The 25,729-nt window shown below is 35.5% G+C and overlaps 1 protein-coding gene across 1 annotated transcript in view; it reads left to right on the forward strand.

Moving 5' to 3' along the window:
• Positions 1-2,315: 2,315 nt before the first annotated feature.
• The window catches only part of si:dkey-230p4.1 (rootletin), a 42,481-nt gene continuing 19,067 nt past the window's right edge, over positions 2,316-25,729 (forward strand). The window contains exons 1-13 of the mRNA XM_056464777.1: positions 2,316-2,431; positions 5,101-5,254; positions 5,355-5,492; positions 7,403-7,480; positions 7,555-7,625; positions 9,728-9,893; positions 11,651-11,757; positions 14,704-14,952; positions 15,631-15,811; positions 18,249-18,392; positions 18,604-18,752; positions 23,171-23,320; positions 23,406-23,562. Coding sequence (XP_056320752.1) covers positions 5,114-5,254; positions 5,355-5,492; positions 7,403-7,480; positions 7,555-7,625; positions 9,728-9,893; positions 11,651-11,757; positions 14,704-14,952; positions 15,631-15,811; positions 18,249-18,392; positions 18,604-18,752; positions 23,171-23,320; positions 23,406-23,562 — 1,731 coding nt within the window. The 5' untranslated portion in view covers positions 2,316-2,431; positions 5,101-5,113. The remainder of the gene's footprint in view (positions 2,432-5,100; positions 5,255-5,354; positions 5,493-7,402; positions 7,481-7,554; positions 7,626-9,727; positions 9,894-11,650; positions 11,758-14,703; positions 14,953-15,630; positions 15,812-18,248; positions 18,393-18,603; positions 18,753-23,170; positions 23,321-23,405; positions 23,563-25,729) is intronic.

Here is a 25,729-nt window from a genome sequence, read left to right on the forward strand (position 1 = left end):
AACTTTGGCAGAGGCTTGTTAGACATTAACATGCAGTCGAATTGTGTAGTCAGCTAAAAAAACAATGCATGAAGCCCTTCCGAATTCACTCATAAAAGACTTTATTGGTTTTGGGATTCTTATATGTGTAGAGCACAGGTGTCAAACTCAGTTCCTGGAGGGCCGCGGCTCTGCACAGTTTAGTTCCAACTCTAATTAAACACACCTGATCAAACTAATTGAGTCCTTCAGTCTGGTGTGAAACCTACAGGTTACAATGCAAATTTGCCAGTGTACATTTTACACCACAGGTGTTGAATCTAACACTTTTCTGGTGCATATACAAGTCCCACCAGCCAAGTGCTTAGTTTACACTTTCAAAAGTGTTGAACAAACACACCTCTGCAGTGTAAAATATTTTACACTTGGAGTGTAAAAATGCACACCACATTAAACATTTCGAACACCTGCACAGCAAATTTCCCTGTGTACATATAACTCCAGACGTGTTAAATTACACTGGTGTATATACAAGTCCCACCAGCCCAGTGTATAAGTTACACTTTAAAAAGTGTTGAATATATACACTTAAGCAGAGTAAATAATTTTACACTAGAGTGCAAAAACTGTATACTAGATTAAATACTCTATCACCACTGCCAAGTCATATTTAGCATCCATTAAATTTTTTGTAAAAGTTAACATTTTTCCCACATGAAATTCACAAAGGAAAGTGTATATTTGACTGTTTTAACACCCTGGAATATTAATATTATTATTAATAATAATAATCTAAAATGTCGACTAACTCTTTTCTTTTGTCATACTAAAATTAGTGTTTAAGCATTTAATTTAACCAACATCAGTGTTAAAAACAGTATATGTATACTTGGATTTTAACACTATAACACTATAGGAGCTTACACCAGAGATTCAACACCTCATAATTTGCTGTGTACAGGAAAGTGTGTTGAAACAATATGCAACTATGCAGGGCTGCGGCCTTCCAGAAACTGAGTTTGACACCCCGGTGTAGAGGAGACACTTTGCTATCCCTATTTTTGAATAGTGGTGAATAACACAATCTCATGTCTGGATTATACATTCACAATAAATAATATACTTTTACTTTTCAACAAAGTAATTACTTGTTCAGAAAATGTGCATCTTAAAGAGAGTGTGTGATTTTGTCAGAAGCCACATGCCATATTGTGAATATTTAAAGCTTTAATTAATAGATCAAAATACAGTAAAATAGTAATTTTGAGAAATATTTATTCAAATTCATTCATTCATTTTCTGTGTAGCTATTGAGCTACCCACTGTGCCATTGTGCTAGCTCATATTTATTAAAATAAAATTTATTACTCATGTTTTTTTTTTTACATTTTTATTTTATCAAAGACTGGCATAATTTTCCAAATATATTTTTTGGTGTCGTGTGAACAATAATCAAACAATGACAACTTGCAGTTTGTTGTCCTGTATTTAAAATGATCAAAATGATCATTATGGTTATAGAAAAAAGATTATAACACATAAAATATGCTTCACTTGTTTGCATAAACACACGTTTAATTTAAATGTACATTTTTGCATAAAATATTTATATGTATATGTTTTCTGAACTAAAATAGCCTACACTTATTAGCTTATAGAAATGGAACATTTGAAATGATGTAGATAGAATATATTTGTATGTAAATCGACGATTATACCCTCCTCCCTTATACACTCGTCCCTTTTTTAAATTTTATTTCTATTTTCTTGTAAAATACTTATGTTGTAAAATGAAACTTCACATGCCATCATTTAAAAAGACAGAGAAACGTCCGTCTTAACTATTATTTAAATTAGCCTACCCTTTTACTGTTTTTTATTAACGTCTACCCCAGCCTTCAAAGTAGTGTAAAAATATGAATTAATGTTGTACACTGTCACAAAAAAGATGCTCTATACCAGTGTTTCTCAACCACGATCTTGGAGGACAACCAGCTCTTCCAGGTCTCCCTAACCAATCACACCTGATTCAGCTCAATAGCAGAGACTGAAAGACCTGTAATGAGTGTTACAGACCAAGCAGACATCCAAAACATGTAGTGTTGGTGGTCCTCCAGGAACGTGGTTGAGAAACACTGCTCTTTGATGTGAGTATCCGCAGCTGATTCCGTTTAATCTACCATCTTCAGGGTAGAGTAGTGACTGCTGCTGGTCAAGTGAATATCCACAGCAGTGTCAAGCGAGTGTCTCCGAGTCGCATGGTGACGCTGTTCACACTGCTCGCATTGGCGCACGCGGGCTGCTGCTCATTCAAAACACTCGACTTTACAGTTTCAAATCCGGATGCTTCTGGAGAGCAGAAAAGCAACATGAAAAACACACATATTTGAGACTTTGCGTGTTATACCGCAGTATGTAAATGGTCACAATGAAGTAATCGGCATTTTCACAAGTAAGCTACTACTTTATATTTGCACTTTAACAAGCGAATGGAGTTACGCGTGAAATATTATTGAGATTCGCTTGTGTATGGGGCATATACATAGTTACGTTATATCTGAATCAGACATTGATATCTGAATTAGTTATTGCAGTCACACTGAAATTCTCCCGTACTGTAACGTAACGTGATGTAATGACTGAATGAACGAAGTAAAGTCTGGCTAAATAGAGCTATCAAATCACACTGCTGTATTTATTAAGGTAACAGTTATTTAAGCTGCGTGTCAATTTTTAATACAATATGCTGGGAATGATCACTTTCTACTGGAAAGATATAAAGGTGGTTTGCTAGTACTTCATAATAGACATTGTATACAAAAAATTAAGTTGCAGTAAGGCAAGAAACTGCTAACAAAAACTTTTTTTTTCCATGATATCTATCAGATTTTGATCTGTTCGAAAACTGTTTTTCCCCACTGTTATGTAAAAAAAGGCCCCCCAAAATGCACTCTTAATTGAAATTCCAAGTTATGGCGTGAAAAACATATATAAGTGAGGTAAAGTTGGATTTACATTCGCACATTCATTCATTTAACTGTCTCTATGTTGTTTTAAATGCTAATTTGAATATTTGGTCAGAATTAGCATGCAAGTATGACTTTAAATCAACATTAGCACTATCTAATAGACTGTAAACAATGCTGCACTTTGATAATCATTGACTGCTAATATGATCTCCCTATTAAAAATTTGCAAAGAATACTTTTCTGAAATTATATTCTTCTTGTTATGAAGCAATCATGCTACCCGCTGCGCCACCGCGATGCCCTATATTCTTTTATTCTTTTATTTTCAACAAAAGAAACTCAAACTAATTTGAAACAAGTGCAGGGTAAGTAACTGATGACAGAAGTTTCACTTTTTGGTGAACTATCCCTTTAATATATGTTGTCAGCAGGGATGCTCTAATCAGGATTTTTGCAGCCAATACCAAAGACCGATTCCTTGTCATGGTGATCAGCCGATACAGAGTACCGATTCTGATGCTTCAAGCTTTATAATGCATTAAGCACATTTCCCCTCTATAGCCTAGTTTATACTTGACACGTCCCCTAGTTTTCTTGAGTGTGCACAGTGATTGTGACTTCATCGCTGTGTTTGCGGAGGTTCGTTTTGGGTGCGCGCGACATGATTTCGGCTGGCGGAGCGCATGATTTTTTTTTTTTGAGTCTTGAGTGAACAGTGCGCGCACCGCAGCATTTGATTCGAGTTGAATATGAAATAAGAGATGAAACAAGAGAAGAGATTTTGTCTGAAACAAGCACGACTGTAAAGACATCTTTATGATCCGTGATCGTAGAGATAACCAGATGACCAGTAATTCTAAGAAATTGCAACAGCCGTGGGAAAGGAGGAAAGTTTTTGTTAAAAAGTTTGGAAAAATCTGAGGGATCAGTTTGTTAAAGTCAAAAGAGGCCCTGGCAAAAGTGGAGACTCATGTACACAATTACAGAAATATGTTTTTTCACCAGTCATAGGTTTTACACTGATGTATATGTTACAATTTTGAATTTAAAACAATTTAATAGTTACAAAACTATAATTAAGGAACAAATTATTTCTTTGATAACTGGAAATGAATATTTGAAGCGGTTTACAATATACTGATGGCCTGTTTTTGCAGGCTTTATTATTGACTTATTATTATTTATTATTTATTATTGATTATTGACGAGTTTTGGACCATAATTGCCTTTTTAGCATAAGAAGAGGACAGAAACTAACCAGACAGTACTTTGTGAATTGTGGAGTGGGCTAAATAAAAAAAACTGTATTTTTTAGTAAGTGTACTTTTTTTTGCTTTTATTCTGTACTGTATAATTTAATAAACTTTAATAGGTAAAACTGTCTGAGATATACAACAAAGGCAAGCGATGCATCAAAGTTTGATTAAAAACAATTTTGAATGGTTATAAAAATCTTTATAATCATTAAAATAATGTATAAAAATAATAAAAATTATTAGTTTAAAACCTTGAATGATATTAATGATATGACGTAGTTCTTGAAACTTTCTACTTCTCTTTTTATCCGTCTGACTTTATGGTCAGTTTCTTTTGACTGCCCCCTGTTCTTTTAACGAATATCACAACAGCGAATGCGGCAAGTATAAAAGCCTCGTCCGTTTCACGAGGTGCTTGCGCAGTCAGCGGAGGTGCTCGATACAGCGCCAGGCGAAAATATAAATCCAGCTTAATTCAGATACTTAAATGGAGTTTTCTCCTTACCTAAGAGAATAAATTAAGGATGTTGCATATAAGCCCCAAAACACATCTCTTATAACCATTTAATGTGAACATGTCATGGCCAGAAGCAGCTTTACAAAAAAAATTGACTAATGACTAACAAAGCAATTTGCAAGCATTGCATATCATGGAAGAAGAATTCAACATGTCGCAATCAAGAAAGATTGGAGCGCATATTTGATGCATAATTTAAAATGCACACCTATAAATCCATTAACTTTTTACTAAAAGCAAACAGGCCTATAAACTACTGTTTACTGCAGAAAGTACTCTATATTACAAGAAGTTATAATAGTTTTTAGAATAGAATGAAAGCAAGCAGTGCATCACATCATCTTTTATAATTGATTTTATTATTTATTATTTTTTGCAGCTGATGGCTGAAAATGGAATCAGAACTGTTCATTGGCTGGCAGAAGGAGAGGGCGGAGCTGAGGGCGGAGCTTTCACGTCTGCAGGATGAATTGGCTGAGAGTAGAGCAGAGAGGGAGGAGCTTGATTCTCGAGCTCAAGCTTTGACTGACAGGGTAAGGATGGGTCAATTGTCCATCAATAACTTGTGCAGTCCATCAGCAGCAGAAAGTACACATGCTAAAATGATGAACTCTGTGTGTTTGTGCTGTTCAGCTGTCACAGACGCTGGACCCTTCTCTGACATCATCAGTGCGTCTTGATGAAGAGCAGAGAGAATGGAGGAAGAAGCTCAGAGAGGGCAGAGAGAGAGAAGCCAGACAGGCTCTGCTCATCCATAAACTTCAGCACAAGGTGTGAAACCACACAAACACAATCATGCAATCCTATTTCTACCACCATTGAAGCCCATTTGTATAGAAGCTCTAAAAAGGACTTGGTGATTTATTATCAAAATAAACTGAATAAAAATCAATATTTAAAGCCACAGGTTTCCCCCCCAAGGAATTTGCCATTCACTTGCAAAACTTTTGTTATGGAAAGAATATGAGTTGCAGGCGAAATATGGTCTCTTTTTTTTTACTTTTTTGGTAATCATTATATTTTCTCAAAGTTTCTTACAGAAAGCAATACCCCTGCAAAACATTATTTAAATATACACACTACCTGTCAAAAGTTTGAGGTCAGTTTTGTTTTCCATGGTTTTGTTTTTAAGAAAATGATTCTCTTCATCAAGGTGGTACATTTATTAAATGTAAAAAAAAATGTAAGTGTTAAATCTTTAGAAAAATTTTAAACTTTTTTTTATTGTATGTAGTTTCAAACGAAATTATAACTCCAATTGTTATTGCTTTTATTACTATTGCCATTAATATTAATAATAGTAATAATAATAATTAATGATAAAGTAATTTCTGAAGGATCATGTGACTCTGAAGACTGGAGTAATGAAGCTAAAAATTCATCTTTAAGATAAGTGGATTAAATGAATGAATTAAATGATAAACTACTTTTGAACAGTTATTTTATAGTGCAAATAACATTTCACAATTTTACTATTTGTACTGTATTTTTGAAGTAATAAATGCAGCCTTGGTGAGTGTGATAACCTTATTTTAAAACATAAAAAAATCCTGCTGACACCAGAGTTTTGACCGGTAGTATATTCTGTTTATATCAACAGTGCTCAGCATTTGATAACATAGGTAATATATTTTGGTGCATTTGATTTATTAAACAGATATTTATTAAAATCATCTGCACAGTGTCCTGCACAGTTTAGCCCCAACTCTAATCAAACACCTGCTTATGGATTTCTAGTGATCTTGAAGACACTGATTAGCTTGTTCAGGTGTGTTTGATTAGTGTTGGAGCTAAACTGTGCAGGACACCGGCCCTCCAGGACCGAGTTTGCCCACCCCTGATCTATAGCATAGGTCGCAAACTATATTCTTGAAGGGCCGCAGCTCGGCACAGTTTTGCTGCAACCCTAATCAAACACAGCTGATCCAAATAATAAAGGTATTTAAAAGATTCATTAGTTGGATCAGCTGTGTTTGATCAGGGTTGGAGAATAACTGCAGAGCTGTGGCCCTCCAGGAATTCAGTTTGAGACCTATGATCTATAGCAGGGGTCACCAAACTTGTTCCTGGAGGGCCGGTGTGCTGCAGATTTTAGCTCTAACCCTAATCAAACACACCTGAACAAGCTAGTCAAGGTCTTACTAGGTATACTTGAAACACCCAGGCAGGTGTGTTGAGGCAAGTTAGAGCTAAACCCTGCAGGGACACCGGCCCTCCTGGACCGAGATTGGTGACCTCTGATCTATAGTAAAAGAAAGATAATACATTTAAATAAAAAATGCAAACTACAATATTTCAAGTAAATGTGAGATATTTTTTGTTTCTTTTTATTTTTTTCTCTTTTTAAAAGTCCCCCCTGTTCCAGTGGTGGAAGTTACGCCACTGTGTGTGTATATGTAAATATTCTAATATAATATATAAGTTCTAAAATATTTACACAAAATCTAATGTATATCCTTAAATCAAATGTTTTAAATTTTTCCATTTAAAGGTTTTGTGATAGGTTCTGTGAATTTGTGACCAGATTATGCCAGCAAGACCAGTCACTACAACCAACAACATTAAAAATTGCATGTCAATGCTTAATTAGCCTGTCCGTTTAAGAGGACCAATCACATCTCAGCTATTAACAAACAGTCTCTCACTGGTAACTAATGTGCTGATGCATGTGTATGTTTAAGGTGTTGGATTACAGGGCTCGTTGTCAGGCTCTGGAGCAGCAGGCTGCTGGTGAGGAACGAGAACTGAGGATCCGAGAGGTGAGACAAAACAACAAACCTCATTATTTTCCCAGAGAGCTGTGAACGTCACATTAACAGTGTTCTTTTCACAGAGGATACTGCGAGATGAACATAGTGACACACTGGAGAGCACCCTCATCAGGCTGGAGGAGGAACAGCAGAGGTGTGTAAAATAGATGCTGTGACTTCAGTGCAGTGTTGGGTGTAATCAAAGTAACTAGTTACTGTAACTAAACTACCTTTCTACTAAAATAATGCAGTAAGAGATTACTTTTCATGTTTTGGTCAGTTAATTACAGTTACTTAAAGGCACATTTATTGTGATTTTTATTTTTATCATCTGTCATTTCAATGATAACATATTTGCCTCTCATCATCCATTGCTTTAGCAGTCTCTTTTTGCTTTAAAAGCTTTCAGCTTTAGGATTTATTCAGACCGAACATTTGCTTCTAAAAACATGAGACTTTGTAGAGCAAAAAGTCTTTAGTGGAAAAAATAGTTGTCTTTAAAAAAGCGCAGCATAGAGCACGAGGGTATTCGAACACAGTCACTGAGTGACTGTAAAGAGAAACTTGCAATGGTTGCCCTGCCTACAAGCGCTTCTGATTGGTCCTCTGCTGTGGGAATGACAGTGATGAGCTGCCTGTGAAAGTTGAAGTTTAAAAGTTTGAGCTTCTAAAGACGCAAGTATAATTACACACATGTCTGTTAAGTGTGTGTTTACATGGAAAGTGTGCTGGATGCCTTTATTTAATACCCTAATTAAATAAAGAAACCAGGATCCTCTCTTCACTATATCTCTTAGCTAGAGTTTTGTTTAGGACCATCTTTTGTAATGTTTTTCAAGGAATATTTAGATTCATACTTTACCACAAGGTATCTTGATGGGTTGTATGAATGGAGCCAATGTCCACTCCAAATGAATAAGAATACACTTTTATTAATAAAATAAATCCAGTGAAAAATAAGAATAAAACAAAATCCTTTACTTTAATCTCCACTGAGAATAAAGGGCCTAAGACTCACAGTATACAGAAGTCTGTTTAAGCCTGTTGCTGGTTTGTAGGTCACAGCCTTTTATGCAGTATTCAAGCCTTTGAATACAGGTGAGTCTTTAGTGTTATGAGTTGCATAAGTGTTACTCCTGATATCCTTGGGTGTATCTGTATCAAGATGCCTTGTGGTATATCTCTAAATATGTGAATCAACATTTCATCGGGGTTGTCCTCCAAAGTGATATTTTTTAGCTGGTGAAAGATATGAAAGATTCCCATGCCTCATCCAGGTTGCGATTGTAGCAATTGGATAGAACTGTCATCTGGACCATATCCTTCTTTGGTGCCAGCAGATGACTGTCCCACTTCAGTATGCTGTGTTTGACCTCTTCGAAGTGTCTGTCAGAGACGCCTCTCTTGTGTCTTACACATCTTCTCATTGCTAATAACTGTTTATGTATAGGAACATCCAAATATATAAGTGAAGTTTTGTGTCTTTTACAATTAATGTCATTAAATCAACCACACACTACAAAAACCTAGAGGAAGTAAAAGCATGTTCTGTGTGAGTTGCCCCTTGCTCTGTTTCACACTACCATGATTTTAAGATTTTCCAGGAACATGATATCCGTCCCATAGGATGTAATGAAGGCGACAACTCCTATAATTACACGCTCAGTTATGGCACCGTACTTTGTTGCGAATACGGTAAATATAATACAATATAATGGTGAAAATTATATACTGTGCCTTTAACAGTTCTGTATAAATATATTTAGAGAAGCAGAGCATTTAGATATTTGGTTATACAAAAAAAACCCTTTTTTTCAACTAAAAATGGTTAGATAGGTCTGACTATTGCATATGCTGAAGAAACAATGAATTGGCAATGAATGTCAAGAAATGAATGTCAATATATAGTATGCATGAAGTATGGTGTCATATTTTAAACGCTTCTTTTTTGATGCATATCATTTAATTTCTTAAGTGTTACATTTTTACTAAAAGTAAAAACCCCTTTTTGACTTGCATTGAAGCTATATTGGTTATGCATTGAGATTTTAGGGATATTGAGCAGTATTTAGAGTCAAGTATTTAAATTACTTATTGAGTAAATAAATTATAATTAGACTGTAATTAGAAAAGTCATTTTAAAACAGTTTTAAGTATTAATTTAAGTGTTAATGACGTTTTTTTAAGTGGCTTTCTAAACACTGCTTCATTGATTGCAATGCCATGATTGAGTTGAGTGTTTGTTGACTGGAGCAGGAGTTTTGGGCTGTCGGAGGTCAGCGCTCTCCTGCGGAGTCAGCTGAGCCAATCAACTGAAGCTAATGAAGCCCTGAGGGATGACCTGCGAAAGCTGACAGCTGATTGGTCCAAAGCTGTGGAGGAGGTGGTGCAGAAGGAAATCGATTGGCAGAAAGAGAAAGAGGTGAGGACCGGATTGACATGTATTTGCTGTTTGATTGTTTTGAGCTCGATTCCTTTGTATCGAAGGCTACACATATACTCATTTATACACTTACCGGCCACTTTATTAGGTACACCTTACTAGTTCGGTGTTGGAGCCCCTTTTGCCTTCAGAACAGCCTTAATCCTTTGTGGCATAGATTCAACAACTTACTGGAAATATCCCTCAGAGTAGCCTCAGTTTCCTGTTCTTAGCTGACAGGAGTGGCACCTATTGTAGTCTTCTGCTGCTGTAGCCCATCTGCCTCAAAGTCTGATGTATTGTGTGTTCAGAGATGCTCTTCTGCATATCTCAATTGTAACGAGTGTTTTTTTTCAGTTACTGTTGCCTTTCTATCAGCTCAAACCAGTCTGGCCATTCTCCTCTGACCTCAACAAGGCATTTGAGCGCACAGAACTTGAACTGTTAAGCCTAGAGATGGTTGTGCGTGAAAATCCCAAAAGATCAGCAGTTTCTGGAATACTCAGACCAGCCTGTCTGGCACCAACAACCATGTCATGTTCAAAGTCACTTAAATCACCTTTCTTCCCCATTCTGATGCTCGGTTTGAACTGCAGCTGATTGTCTTGACCATACCCAGATGCCTAAATGCATTAAGTTGCTGCCATGGGATTGCCTGATTAGAAACTTGTGTTTAGTAGCAGTTGGACAGGTGTACCTAATAAAATGTCTGGTGAGTGTTTATATATATATATATATATATATATATATATATGTTTATATATATATATATATATATATATATATATATATATATATATATATATATATATATATATATATGAATATATATGAATAACAAATACAAAAACAAAAACATTGAAAATACAGAGCTTTATACTGCTCATCGCAATTCATCCGAAAATACTGATATGAGTTTTGACTATATTACAGTCGATAGTACAGTTGATATTTGATATTTTGGCATTGTGGGTATTACCATAGAAACAGATTATTTCAGGTTCCAGGCATGTAAAAGCAGCAGAAATGGCATAATTACTGTAATTCCAATGTGCCGCTTTAAATGCGGTTGTCACTTGTGAAATTTGCAGCGCATGTAAGACCTTACAACAGGTTCATGAGCATTCCGGTAGTTGCTTAGCGATGGCTACGTTTTTCTCCGATGATTTGTATTAGTGCATTAGGGAACGTGTGGATTTATATTGTCTCCAGGCAACTGTGCAGTACAACACAAAGTTCATCGTGTGCATCTTCCATTAGTGGATAGGTGTAAAAATACACTTCTGTGTGTTTCACAGTGGAAAAAACATAGAAATTAGTTTTTTTTTCCACATGAATAGGATATTTTAGCTTGTGTTCTGTTAAAATAAAGATTGCTTTCAGACATTTTTCACAAACCCGTTTAGCAATGCATCTCATTTGACTAACAATGCTGTTATACACTATTGTTAGGTAATATTCAAAGGTTTGGTGAGATTGTGAAGGTCCGGATACATTCATCATTTTCTCACACTTCTGTAGGTGTGAAAATTTATGAGTGGCACACTGAATTTTCTTGCTCAGGTTTTGTAAATATAGCAGCTAGATGTTGCTTTCTTGTGCTTCCACTGACAGATGCAGATGGATGATTGTGTATGTGTCAGTGTATGTCACATGTTTCTGACAGTCTGTAGCCTTCAAAGCAGAAGCACTTACTGGTTTAATATAATATAAGCAGTGCTTTATTTCTGAAATGATTCATTTTATTTTGAATACAGGGATTGACAGGCTACATAGGGAAGGAGCACAGCAGGTTGATGACCTTGTGGGGACGCGTAGTCACGCTCAGACGCCAGTGTCACTCTCTGAAGACTGCTACTGACAAGTAAGCGCAAATAGATAATCTGATTTGTTCTAGTTTTTGCATTATGTCAGCTGAAATGGACTACTCTAAGATTTTAATTGCTCTTGTTATGCTTGGTTAAAAGGATACTTCACCCGACACAATAAAGATAAACATAGTCACTGATATCCATAGTGGGAATATAGAATACAGTGGATGTCAATGGCTGTTATTTCCAATATTCTTCAGTATATATTTCTTTGTGTTCAATTGAACAAAGAAACTCAGACAGGTTTGGAACAAGTGGAGAATGAGTAAATGATCAGAGTTTGTTTTATTTTTGAGTGAACTATCCCTTTAATTATTTCTAGTTTTGTTTTGGATGTCTTGTACAACATGTTTCCATGAATCCAAGGTCAAAAAATGCTGTTCTCATGAGATCTAGTATTATACAGATTGCAGCATCTTCTCTCACATTGTATATTCAAGGATACAGCCTTTCTAAAGCTCCTCCTTTGCAAAAGTCTCCTCTATTTTAATCGGTCAGATGGATCAGTCTTTTGTTTATGGTTTACCACTTAAAGTGTGCATCAGCCACCAAAGGTCTGCTGAGCCTATTTTAACTAGTATATTAGAATATTGCATTTAAAAGCGCTGGATGAAAACATGAAGATGGATATAAAATAAACTATCAGACGATAGACCAATCCTAGGTCCAAGCTGACTTGTTATGGATGAAAAGAGCTGCAGTGTTTTTCCTACTTACAAAAAGCTTTTTGCATTGATAGAATTCCTTGTTTCCTATTAAATTATGTTTATTTTTCTTCCTGAACACATGAGATGGATTTCTGAAGCATCGTGAGACACTGAAGACTTGAGAATGATGCTGACAATTCATCATTTCATCTCAGGAATAATTAACAAATTAAATCTAATAAAATTAAAACATTAAAATGTAAAAATTCTTTTAAGAAAAAGGCACAATCTGTAAGATTTTATCATTAAAATATTTGTGTTATATACAGTAGTCGACATTTAAAGTGGAAAATTCCCTTTCATTAGTTCACAATTTTGAAAAACTTTTATGATTTATTATAAATGTTTACTAGGCGACACTGTGGCTCAGTGGTTAGCACTGTCGCCTCACAGAAAGAAGGTCGCTGGTTCGAGCCCCGGCTGGGTCAGTTGGCGTTTCTGTGTGGAGTTTGCATGTTCTCCTCTTGTTTTGGGGTTTCCTCCGGTTGCTCTGATTTCCCCCACAGTCCAAAGACACGCGCTATAGGTGAATTGAATAATCTAAATTGGCCATAGTGTATGTGTGTGAATGCAAGAGTGTATGGGTGTTTCCCAGTGCTGGGTTGTGGCATACAAAAAGGCATCCGCTGTGTAAAAAATATGCTGGAATAGTTGGTGATTCATTCTGCTGTGGCAATCCCTGATTAATAAAGGGATTAAGCTGAAGGAAAATGAATGAATGAATGTTGACTACTGTATTTTGCTGACTTGTATAATTATGTTACGCCTCGTGTGGCTCGGAGGATGAAAAGGGCTAAACATAATTATGACAACTCAATATTTTTAAAATTCTTCTGAGACATTAGCTGCCATGGATCGACACAGACACAGACGTGGCAAAAGTGGTTCGCTTTATTTACAATATAGATAAGAAAGCAAAAGATAATATTTAATCACTCAAAGTAAATTTACAAATGTGTACAATAAATGATAAGTAAGCAAACAAATCAATTAAAACAAGCCTGATAGAGAGAAGGAAAATAAGTGGTGCCAAATCAAAGAAAATAGCAAATTAAACACCCGCTAACTAATCCCTCCCCCACCTCTAAATAACTAAAGGGAAATCTGAAGATAGAAAAAAAACCTTCTCTGCGTCACACGTCCCTCACTAAACTGCACTTGCTAGCAAAAACATCCGCTTCTGACCTAATGGATTAACAGAGAATCAACTATGTGTGTGTGTGTGTAAAATGTAAGTCACGTGATGTACTTCACTTTCACTTCCCTTTTAGTAGATTTAGGCATATTTAGAGCGGAGGTTCTGAATAGAGGTACAACTAAAAAACAGAGAACAGGACAGGCACAAAATGTCACACAGAAAGACAGAACAGTGACAAGAGGCAGGGATCTCCCCCAGTCTGGTTTAAGTCATCACTGAAGCGCTTAAATGACCCCCATCTTCTTGAGATTGGTCCACTCGTGAAAACTCCGGAACACCTAGATTTTAGAAGAACAGCAGACAGCAAATAAAAATGGAAAGGGGAGGTGGGAACAACAGAGCAACACCCCTCAGGCTTGTAAAAAAATATATTACGGCAAATGTTTTAAAGGATGTTAAAATCCAGACAAATAAGCATTTTTAACTAGTGACATGGATCGTGTCCAGCGTCGGCATGCTAAAAACATCATACACCCTCAATTTCCAGTTTGATTTTATAGAAAATGCTTTAAAAACTACTTTTTGCCTAATACTACTGCCTTTGTTTGTTGTGAATACAAGCCCTCTAGTGGCGAAAATAACACACTGTCCTTGAAGTAATATTTCCCTTCACTGTTATTCTCATATTTTAGTTCATAAAAATGCAGACTGTCCTACTTTTAATGACTGAAGAAGTCTTTTTTTATGAAATGAACTCTCTTTTATGAAATGAAGGACATTTTTAGCAAAGTATCACCATGTTTTAAAAAATAGATTAACGCTTAATCTTATTGAATTTATGTTTTCATTTGCTTATTTTTAATTGTCTGATATTGTTGTGTTAATATTCTTGCCATTAATGTTGAAAATGTTCTTGCTATGAAAATAGCCTTTGCTGCTGAGATATAAATCATCAGCTGCATTAAATAAAAATCATCATCATCATCATGTAAATTCAACCTTTTTAAGCATAATAAACCTTTCAGTAGTAGTGCACGCAATCTCTAGTCTACACCATCAATTAAGTGTGCATGTGTTGTGTTTTTGTGTCGCAGGGACTTGTGGGAACTAAGAGCAGACTTCTCTCGTCTCTCCTCGTCTCTCCTCTCTGTATGGGCTTCTCCTCCATCGGCTCCCAAGCTGACCCATAACTCCTCTTTATCCCAGTCCACTTCAGCACAACCCCTCTCCACCACCCAGGGCCCGCTGTCTCTCGATGATCTGAATCATGAACAGACAGACGAGAGGAAGTCGACTGAATTAAAAGCGGACCTCGAGTCCGAAACCCTGGAGCTCAGAAACAGGTCACTTGAGGATTCATACTAGGGCTGCACGATATTGGACAAATCTAACATTGCGATATTTTGTTAGTCTGGGATATGAATACAATCTCATCAGATGACTTGAATCTCTATTTGGATGTTTATTTGGAAAGAATATATAATTTTAGATTGATTGGGTTGATTCTGTAGGTGTTTGCGTCTGGATTCAATAAAATAAACAATTTAAAAGTGTTGATAAAACAATAAAGCAGAGGTTGCAATTGAAATAAACAGTGTTTTATCATATTCCGAGTCTATTCAGGTACAGTAATTAAATTCTAAAAATAATTCAACACATTTTAATCATTATTAACATTGCTAACTGTACAATTTCTTTTTCTTGAATGCTTTTAAATTCCTCAAACATTCACAATCCTCAAAATCACATGCAAATGGTTAATCATAATACAAACTCAACACTGCATGTCCTGCAATTTGACTATCGATCACTGATCACATTGAAATATTGGTACTGAAACAATATATTGTGCAGCCCTCATTTATAGTTTAATTCCATGCTACAATATTTTGTGTATTTACAGTATGTTTTTGTGGATATCTGTAGTACTATATTGTTTTAACATTCAATACCAAGATCATATTACATTTAACATGTTTTGCACCTTTTTGTATTGATATACTGGGATTATTGTTTTATAGGATCACAGAGCTGAATATGACGGTAAAAGCTCTTGAATCTGAACGGGAGAAGCAGGAGGCAGAGATGGAGAGGAGGCACAGGCATGAGATGGACAGAGAACAAGAGCAAGAGAGGAAGTGGGAGAGACAGATGGAACTGGAGAGAAACTTTGAGTCTGTCTTTCAGGCTGTCAAGACCCTGGTGAGTCAGCATTAAAAAATAGAGCTGGGAGTCGATTGATGAAAGAATTGATTCCCCATTTCTTAGAATCTGGAGCTGAATCCAAAGATTGGATTCAATTACAAGAGGAATTGACGACTCTTTGAGAGTCTTTCAGTTTAAAGGTGCCATAAAATGCATTGATACATTGTTTACATTTAAACATTGAAATACATTGTTTAAATTGTTCTCTGATAAATCTCCAGAAACAAGCCCACTTAGATCCATAGAAGCTAACTTTCACTTTCATTTCATTTTTTAAAACACATAATTTCTTGATAAGTATTTAATATACTCTGAACCAGGGGTTACCAACTCTGTTCCTGGAGAGCTGCCTTCTGCAGAATTAAAGCTGCGGTCACACTTGACTTTTCTTCCCATAGACTTCCATTCATACGCACGCGAATGCGTCAGACCGAAAATGCAGGGTCATGCGTTAAGTTTCGGAGCTCGCAGCGGTGCAGAGTTCAAGCTTGGTGAACTCTGACCTGCGAAATCGCATCACTTAACTGCGTGAGACCAATCGAGGATCAAAACATGACCTCTCTGGACAGAAATTTATAGCATGGAGCAATCGCTCGCTTTTTTTAATATCTAATCATCTTGTTTAATCCCGCCCCTTTTCGCAGCACAGTACGACAGAATTTCGCACACACAAAGCCCAATGTGACCGCAGCTTTAGTTCCAACCCTGATCAAACACACCTGAACCAATTAATAGGACCTGAAGCAATACTTAATAATTACAGACAGGTGTCTTTGCTCTGATCTGCAGAAAGTTATGCCGAGTTCAGACTGCACGATTTTCAAAGTAGTCGCGTCACAGGGGGTTTCACACTGCATGACTTTACAATAGGAAGAATCGCTAACAACTTTGTCTCGGTCCGCAAACGTCTTACAACCAAAAACCTAGGAGAAGCGACATAATGCGAGGTCACCTAGAATATTTTTACACGTAGTATATCATTATAACTACATAATGAGAAAGAAGCCTTTAGTGGAGTAGAAAATGTACTTTTGCCCACCTGGCTTTTGAAGGGAATTAGCAATTGCTCAGATGACACGTCAAACAGACACGAGCGCTCCTGCCAAACTTCCACTAGTTTTTGCTCCATTTCTTGGGTCCAGATAAACTGAAAAGAAGCCCTTTTAACTTCTCCCCCAAATTCCCGCTGACCTGCAGACACCCATACTAGTGGATGCTCTCCCTCATTTGCTGTAGGTAATCACCAATGTAATTTTCACATGGTATGATTTGAATCGCAGACAGGTCCAGATATTTAGCATGCCAGACGGCGACTCCTTACCAATTCTCTTAGATCGTGTCTTTGATACTTAACACTGTGTTATTGTATTGGCATTTGTCAGTGATTTCTCAAAGCCTGTCAGCGATTCAAAATCGGGGCTAAAATCATGCAGTCTGAGCTTGGCATTAGGTCTCCAGGAACAAAGTTGGTGACCCCTGGTCTGAACAGTCAATAAATATCGACTTTGTTTGTAGAATAATGTTGTATTTTATCAGGGAAATTATGTATGAAGCTATTTCTCTGTTAAAACCTTTGGCACATAGAATAAACCATCAAGTGTGTTGTGTGTTTGAGTCTTGCCAAAGTTAGATTTTTTTTGTTGTTGTTGTTGTTGTGAAAAACAACTTCTAAATATGCATTTTACTTGACATCTTCTGGCACAAGTTGTCTGAAAGAAGCAACTCTAAAAGTGTATTTTGGGTGTTTTCTCTTTATTACACAAAGTATAATTATCCAAAAACCAAATCTCAAAATTGACAGACGCAATGGAAATCAGTGTTTTTGCCTGCTGTGCTTCAATTTAAAAGAAGGAATACTAATCAAACTCTCCTTTGCTAACACTGGTCAGAAGTCAGATTTCTGTTAACAGGTCCTGTAGGACAGTTCACTTTAATTAATTTTCTTTGTCTGATTTTAAATCTAAGCTAAAAAAATTCCTGTTTGACAAAGCATTTAACACACTATATTTAATATTTTACTGGCTTTGACCAGGTAAAACTTTTTTTTTTAAATTATTATATTCTTTGCATTCTTTAAGTAGTTTTTTTTTTGTCTTTGACTTACTCTTGTTGTTTGTGGCTTTTAGTTATTGTTAAGCACATTGGTCAGCAACTTGGGTTGTTTTTAATTATGCTATATAAATAATCTGTAATTGTCAGTGAATTGGTTTTTACATCCTATTTTATTGGTTTTTTAATCCGGCCCACAAATGATTAAAAAAATGCTTGACTGAGCTTTTTTTTTAAAGGCTCATTTAATACTGTCAGGTTTTGAGAAGAATAAATAACAATAACAGTAAGAAATTGATTTCAGAACCAGGAATAAGAATCACTCAACCCCTAATGGAAAGAAATGAAGAATGAATTAATTGATGTTTACTTTTTTCTTTCTCAGTCTCATGCTCTCCTTTCTCAGAAGATGAGTGGAGACTCCAGCTTTCTCCCCACTGATGATGCATCTAGTGAAGGACTGTCCTCTGTCCTCTCGGTCATCGCTCAAGCTGAGACTGCCCTGCAATGGAGGGAACAGGAAGTACAGGTTGATCAATATGACATCAGAATTCACTCTATTTTCTTTTTCAATGGTCTTTTTATGAATGAACAATCATTGTATGCTTTTTAAACCAGTGAATCAGTAACAGGGGCTTTTTAATCTTCCCTCCCAAATTGAATGGCTTGTTCTCTAAATGGATGTTCCTCTGGGCTAATGTCTGCAAGCTCTCTTAATAAGCCCAATGTCATTTTGTCAGGATGCTCGGATGAGCTTGCGCAGGCTTGGGACGGAGAAGGAATCACTGGAGCAGCGAATCACGCAGTTGGAGAGTGAGAGGGCGGAGCTTCAGGAACAGACCAATCAGGGAGCACTACAGATTAAACACACACAGGAACTGTTGAACAGGTGATGAATGCTTCATTGTTTCAATATCATAATTCATCCCAATGTGAGCTTTTAGTGTTCCCAAATGCTACCTTTGATGGTTCATGTATTGGACTGACTGTCTGTTTGACAATTAAAGGTTATACAGCATATTTTTAGATATTAACAAAATATTCAAATCATATTAGTCTGCTGATCTGACTCTCACTTTCATTTAATGTTTAAAACCCCTTATTTATTAATAATTTTAAATACAACATTTAAATTAAGGTAAATTGTGATCATTGTTTTGTTTTAATACCTAATATAGATGTAGTGTTGTAGATTAAATTCAATAAAGTTTGATAAAATTAGGTAAACGAGAGAATCAGTAAAAGTAAGCCTTTTTTTCAGCAAATTGATCAAAACTGACCATAAATTCATTCTTGACGTTACAAAAATGTCTATTTCAAATAAATGCTCTCTTTTAAACATTATTTTCATCAACAAAAAAGTTATTATCGTAATGTTATTAAGTTATTTATCCTTAAAATTTTTACTTTTCACAAAAATATTAAGCAGCACAGCTGTTTTCAATGATATTTGATAAAAGAAAAACAGATAAAAAGAGTAATATTGCAAAAATTCTAACATTTTAAAATAATGATAAATAAGTTTGTCACAGGTCAGAAGTTAATCTTTAAAAAACATTATCATTTAAACAGGGTGTCTGTCCGCAAAGTCTTAAAAAGTCATAAAATGTCTTAAATTTCAAAAACAAAATTTATGGCTTTAAAAGGTGTTAAATTGATAGAATTATCGTCTTTATAAAACATTTATTTTAAAGTTCTCCATGTGCTTTAGACCGACTGTTAACATAAATTTAATTTATTATAGTTTTTTTAACTAGTAAATATTTGAACTAGATTTTGCTTGTTTTAAACACATTTAAAATATGTGGCTAGGAAATAACTAAATTTAAATAGTTTTGATGAGGCAAGTTAAAATCTTTTTCATTGGCCCAACCATACCATTAGGAAAAATCCTTAGGCCCTATCAAACACCTGGCGCAATAAGGCGCAAGAGGTGTTTGGTGCGACGTGTTGCTATTTCCAGACCAACGAAATCCTAACTTTCCCGTTTTACACCACGTTGTTTAAATAGCATATCCATTTGCACCACTTTGTGGACGTATTGGTGTGCTGGTCTAGAAAAGAGGTGTGTTAAGGCGCATTTTGAAATGCTAAAATAGACTGTGCAATAGACCCGCTGAAAGCTGCCATGTAAATACCAAATGCGCCATGGCACAACGCAACTGACTCTTATAGAGAATGGGAGATGAGACTCTGATTGGTTTATTCTCAAAACACACCCATAACTTATTAAGAGAATAAGCACAACCCTGTTAAACCATGGGCTGTGGGTCAAACCATATTTTTCAATCTTTAAAATAGCAAATGTGGACATGCCCTTAATGCTTTTGCACCATGCAATTTCGACTTTGCACCTAGATCGTTAAAATAAAGCCCTTAGTGTTAAGCCCTGTATAGGTCTGAAATTTGCTTCATAATAAGCTTAAAAAGGTCTTTAAAAATCTTAAATTTGACTTGGTGAAACCTGCAGAAACCCTGTTTAAAGTTAAATTGAATGTAACTAATTTTCAATTTTGCATTTATGTTGTAATTTTTGTATTAGTATGTATATAAATGAAGAGTTCAGATGCAAAACCCTCTAAATCCATCAGACCTCTTTTCTTGTAAATGAGCATTTTCTATCAGGCTCCTATAATTAGGTTTAGAATTTAGGTTTTCATTTTATATGTAATGATAATGTTATTAGCTAGTAAATAAAATATTTTTTTTTTTCAAAAATGTTACTTTTGACAATTCTCTGGTTTTTAACAAGGTAGATTTTCTTTTGCATCAAAACCAGCTAAATCCACTAGTGCTTTTTATGCAAAACTCTCTAACCAACTGAACTTCTCTGACCACATTTCCAGAACTGCTCGATCTTGCAGATTCGCACTCTACAACATCAGAAAGGTCCGACCCTTCCTATCTGAACATACAGCTCAACTCATTGTTCAAGCTCTTGTTCTCTCCAAACTGGGACTATTGCAACTGTCTGCTAGCCGGGCTACCAGCTAGTTCTATCAACCTCTTCAGCTGCTTCAGAACGCAGCAGCACGAGTGGTCTTTGATGAACCCAAAAGAGCACATGTCACTCCGCTACTCACCCGTTTGCACTGGCTGCCAGTTGCTGCCCGCATCAAATTCAAAGCTCTGATGTTTGCTTACAAAGTGACCGTTAGCTTGGCTCCTTCATATCTGCTCTCACTTCTGCAGATATATGTGCCCTCCATAAACTTGCGTTCTGTGAATGAACGTCGCCTCGTTGTTCCATCCCAAAGAGGGAAGAAATCACTTTCCCGAACTCTCACATTCAATCTGCCCAGTTGGTGGAATGAGCTCCCTAACTACATCAGAACAGCAGAGTCACTTGCTGTCTTCAAGAAACGACTAAAAACGCAACTGTTTAGTCTCCACTTTCCTTCCTAATCTGCAACTGCCTCTCTGGCTATACCACTGTGCCCTCTTTCTCTCTCTCTCTCTCTCTCTCTCTCTCTCTCTCTCTCTCTCTCTCTCTCTCTCTCTCTCTCTCTCTCTCTCTCTCTCTCTCTCTCTCTCTCTCTCTCTCTCTCTCTCTCTCTCCCTCTCTCCCTCTCTCTCTTTCTCTCTCAAAAAAAAAAAAAATAATTTTTTTACTAATGCTTTGCTTCTTAGACTTTACACACCTGAAACATGTCTATAGCACTTGTTCACTGCTGCTCTTATAGTTGTGTAAATTGCTTCCTTGTCCTCATTTGTAAGTCGCTTTGGATAAAAGCGTCTGGTAAATGTAAATCCACCTATTGGAACAAGACAGTGTAATTAGCTGAAAAATCACTAAAGATGCTATTAGAAATTATTTTATCAAATATAAAACACATTAAACAAACCACTTAAAATTAAAATATATAAATTGGTCAAGTAAGTGGCGGTTCATTCCGCTGTGATAAACCAGCGGATAAGCAGAAGGAAAATGAATGAATGAAATCTGTCAAGTAAGTGCATTATTCAATAACATTAAAACTGACATTAATTAAATCTTAACTATCTGCTGTCATTTCTGACGTTTGAGATTTGGATTTAATGTAAGTATAGCAATGTAAACTTTGCAAACATGGTAAACTAAGCTTGGTAGATTCATATAACGTACTGTAAAAACATTGTGAAACATCAATATCTGTGCATTGTCCATTAATATAAAAAGCTCATCAGATGTGTAGGTATTATAAAGTAATATAAATAATGTATAGTTTTATACTTTATATTTATCTTTTAAAAATAGCTTAAATTAGCTAATAAAACACAAGGTAGGCCTACTGGGCAAAAAGGGGATGTCTCTCAGACACTTTTAGAAGCTGTCATTCATTTATTCTCACCATACTTAAGGTCTTGGTCTCTTGTTTATCCTCATAGCATCCACGTGGGATAAAAGAAAGGCATCTTAACTCTGTCTTTCGTGAAACGCAGTTGCTGTTTAATGTATAGTAAATCCAACTCATTCAAAGTAGCGTCGCTGCGAAAAAAAAAAGTTAGGAATGCATGTTACACTTCCAAATGTACATTGTTTTCTTTTTTCTATGATCTTTTTCTAGAGTTTTGAGGTAAGGGATGTTTTCATTTGCCATTCACTGACAGTCGGACAGGCTCATCAAACTTCATCTTTTAAAATCGAAAGCAGAATAAAACAGTCTCCTTATAAACGCTGGTGGATCAGCGCGCTGCTACGTTGAAAACATATGATTCGATTCGTGCTTTCTGATTGGTTCTCGGGATATAGCGGCTTTTGCTGTCAAAGGCAAGTGGCGTTTAGCGGCTTTTGCAAGCAAACTGTTATTTCTGAAAGCGCTGACACTGCGATTTAGATGATTTGAAGCAAATCTATTTGTTGATGGTGTACTACGTGCCCAAAGCATTCACTCAATGTCATTATCTCATTTTTGGCGGAAGTGGCGTTTAGCGGCTTTTGCATCTGAACTCTTCATATATCTCCATAAACAAACAAAAAGTGTTTTAGCGGTAATTGATGTGTCTGTGTTCTTTGGATAAGGAATTCATAAGGATACACAAAAATCCTAAAAATGCAAGGCACTCAAAAAGTAGGTGAAAAAGTTACAAATCTTTTATTGACATGGCTATAATAATATATAATATTCAATAACAGAGATATATAGGCCTAGTGCACCTGTAGATATTTTTTCACCTACTTTTTTCGAGTGCCTTGGACTGTTTTTTAGTATGAAGTCTTGTTTGTGCTTATTACAGTTAGTTACTGGTGTATTGTGTCGGTCATGATTATAAAACTGACATGTCTGAATACAGAATGGTAATCTGTAAAGTGTTTTGTGTGCCCAGTGAGAAGGAAATAGTAAGCAGTTTGCACAGTCAGATGGAGGAGGCTGAGAGACTCACAGAGGAGCTGAGACAGGAGAACGAACACATGAGACGACAGAGAGAGAAGCAGGAGGAGGACAGAATCCAGCAGGACGGAGAGAGACACAAGCGGTACACTTACCCATCAGTCACTGCTAGAGCCCTGCTTGGTCATGCTGGTCACGGTGAATAAGTGTGAAGTGTGTTTGTGAATCAGCATGGAGGCGGAGATGTTGGAGAGCGCTCAGCTGTGCGAGAGGGAGAGCCGCACTCGTCTAGAGCTGCACCGGCTGCAGGGGGCGCTGGAGAGAGAGACGCTGGACAGAGCTCGAGCAGAGCAAGAGGCAGAGCAGGCTAAAGATGCTTTACTCAAGGTGAGCTGGGATTGTAAATAATAATAAAAATTATTATTATTTGAAAACATTTCGGTAACGCTTTATAATAACTACACACTATAAATCATTTATTAAGCATTAGCAAATAGTTAATTCATTATTTGTTAAGCATTAACTCTACATTAATAAACGTTAGTATCCAGTTTATAACTGCAGCTACAAATGCTGTGTTCTTAACTTACAAACATATTTATAATGTGCTTAATACTTGTACTTTCATACTTTGTTAATGATTTATTTTTCATTACTAAATTAAGTATCGCATTATTTACAAACCATTTGTATTAATAGTAGTTGAGGGTTTTTAGGATCATTCAGATTGACTTAGTAAATGATTAATAAACTACTGAAATCAACGTTTATATGTCTTATTATTCAGGCATATGTTAAGGGTTACTATGTATGTTAATAAATGCTTTATTAACTCACTTTCGTCTAGTTTTGTGACCTAATCTAAAGTGAGGACTATTTATGCTTTATAAATCCCTTATAAATGACAAACAAAGGCTCTGTTCAATTCTAAACAGGAAAAATGATATTATTCATTCCTTTTCATTTAAAGATACACAAATAAAACTGTACTTCAAATGAAAAATAAATCTTTGCAACCTTATCTAAAATAAAATTATTTAAAGTTAAAACATTGCATTTTATATTGTTAAATTATTATATTGTTGTTGTTTTATCCAGTTTTATGTGGTATTTTGACACTCCTGTTATTCAGCAATGTTTAAACTTTACAGTAATTTTATTTTTTAGAAAAGATTGCAAAGATTATTGTTCATTTGATTCTGAGCCTTTAATTGTCATTTGTAAGTGGTTTATAAAGCATAAACTGTCCTCACTTTAGATTAGGTCACAAAATTGCAGGAAGTTGAGTTAATAAAGCGTTTATTAACATAGACATTAACTATTAGTATATGCCTGAATAATAAGATAAATAAATGTTGATTTCAATAGTTTATTAATCATTTACTAACTCATTCTGAATTATCCTAAAAACCCTCAACTACTCTTAAATACAACTGGTTTGTAAATAATGCAATACTTAATTTAGTAATGAAAAATAAATCATTAACTAAGTATGAAAATACAATTATTAAGCACATTATGTACTGTAGGTGCTTATAAGTCAAGAACACAGCATTTGTAGCTGCAGTTATAAACTGCTTAATAACGTTTATTAATGTAGAGTTAATGCTTAACAAATAATGAATTCACTAGATGCTAATGCATAGTAAATGATTCATAGTGTGTAGTTATTATAAAGTGTTACCAACATTTCTTTTAAGAAATAATAATTGAGATGTATGTCGGTTGATTTTATTTAAGTTGTTCATCATTATAGAAGGTTTAGGGTTCATACGGGTGCTGGACATCCGTAAATGCTTGGGGGCGGTCAACATTTACAATTATAAATGTAATTACAGATGTAATTACATGTAGGTATTTAATCAAGCATAAGTGCCATGTAAAAACATGTATTTACACAAAAAGTACATTGTAACTAATTATTAGTTTCAGTGTAAGTACAAATTAGTTAAAGCCACTTAATATAAAGTAGGACCAAAAAGTTTTTAGATTTTGTGTTTGAAACTGCTTAAACGTTCTGGTTTGTTACTAAATGGGTAACAATAATTAACTCTGTAAATAAAGTGTCTGCGCCACTTGCTTAAACTGTGAGAAGAAAAAACATTTCTGGATTACTGTCTTATGACTGAACAATAAATATAAATTTAAGATGAAAGATGACGTGTAAGATGTGAGTAAATGACATTTGATCGAGTAATGGACAGAAAATACAATGTTGCTTAAATTAAAGACTTAAAGAGCACCTATGATCATAATCAACTTTTGTAAGCTGTTTGGACAGAACTATGTGTAGGTATAGTGTGTCCACTGTCATATTGGAGTGATAGAAACACAACAAGTCAATTTTTTTATTCTTTATTTCCTGATGTTAAAATACGACCCAAATCCCAGTGATTTTTGAGGCCCACTACATGATGTAGAAGTGCGGTTTTCCCCACTCACCATATATATAAACATAAAAACTTTTGCAAAAAGCCTTTTTAGATCAAAAATTTTATTAATTAATACATTTAAATTGAGCTGAATTACACCAGAACCCTTCTTTTAAACTCTC

The sequence above is a fragment of the Danio aesculapii genome, chromosome 9 (assembly GCF_903798145.1).
Source record: "Danio aesculapii chromosome 9, fDanAes4.1, whole genome shotgun sequence".
NCBI classification, from domain to species: Eukaryota; Metazoa; Chordata; class Actinopteri; order Cypriniformes; family Danionidae; genus Danio; species Danio aesculapii.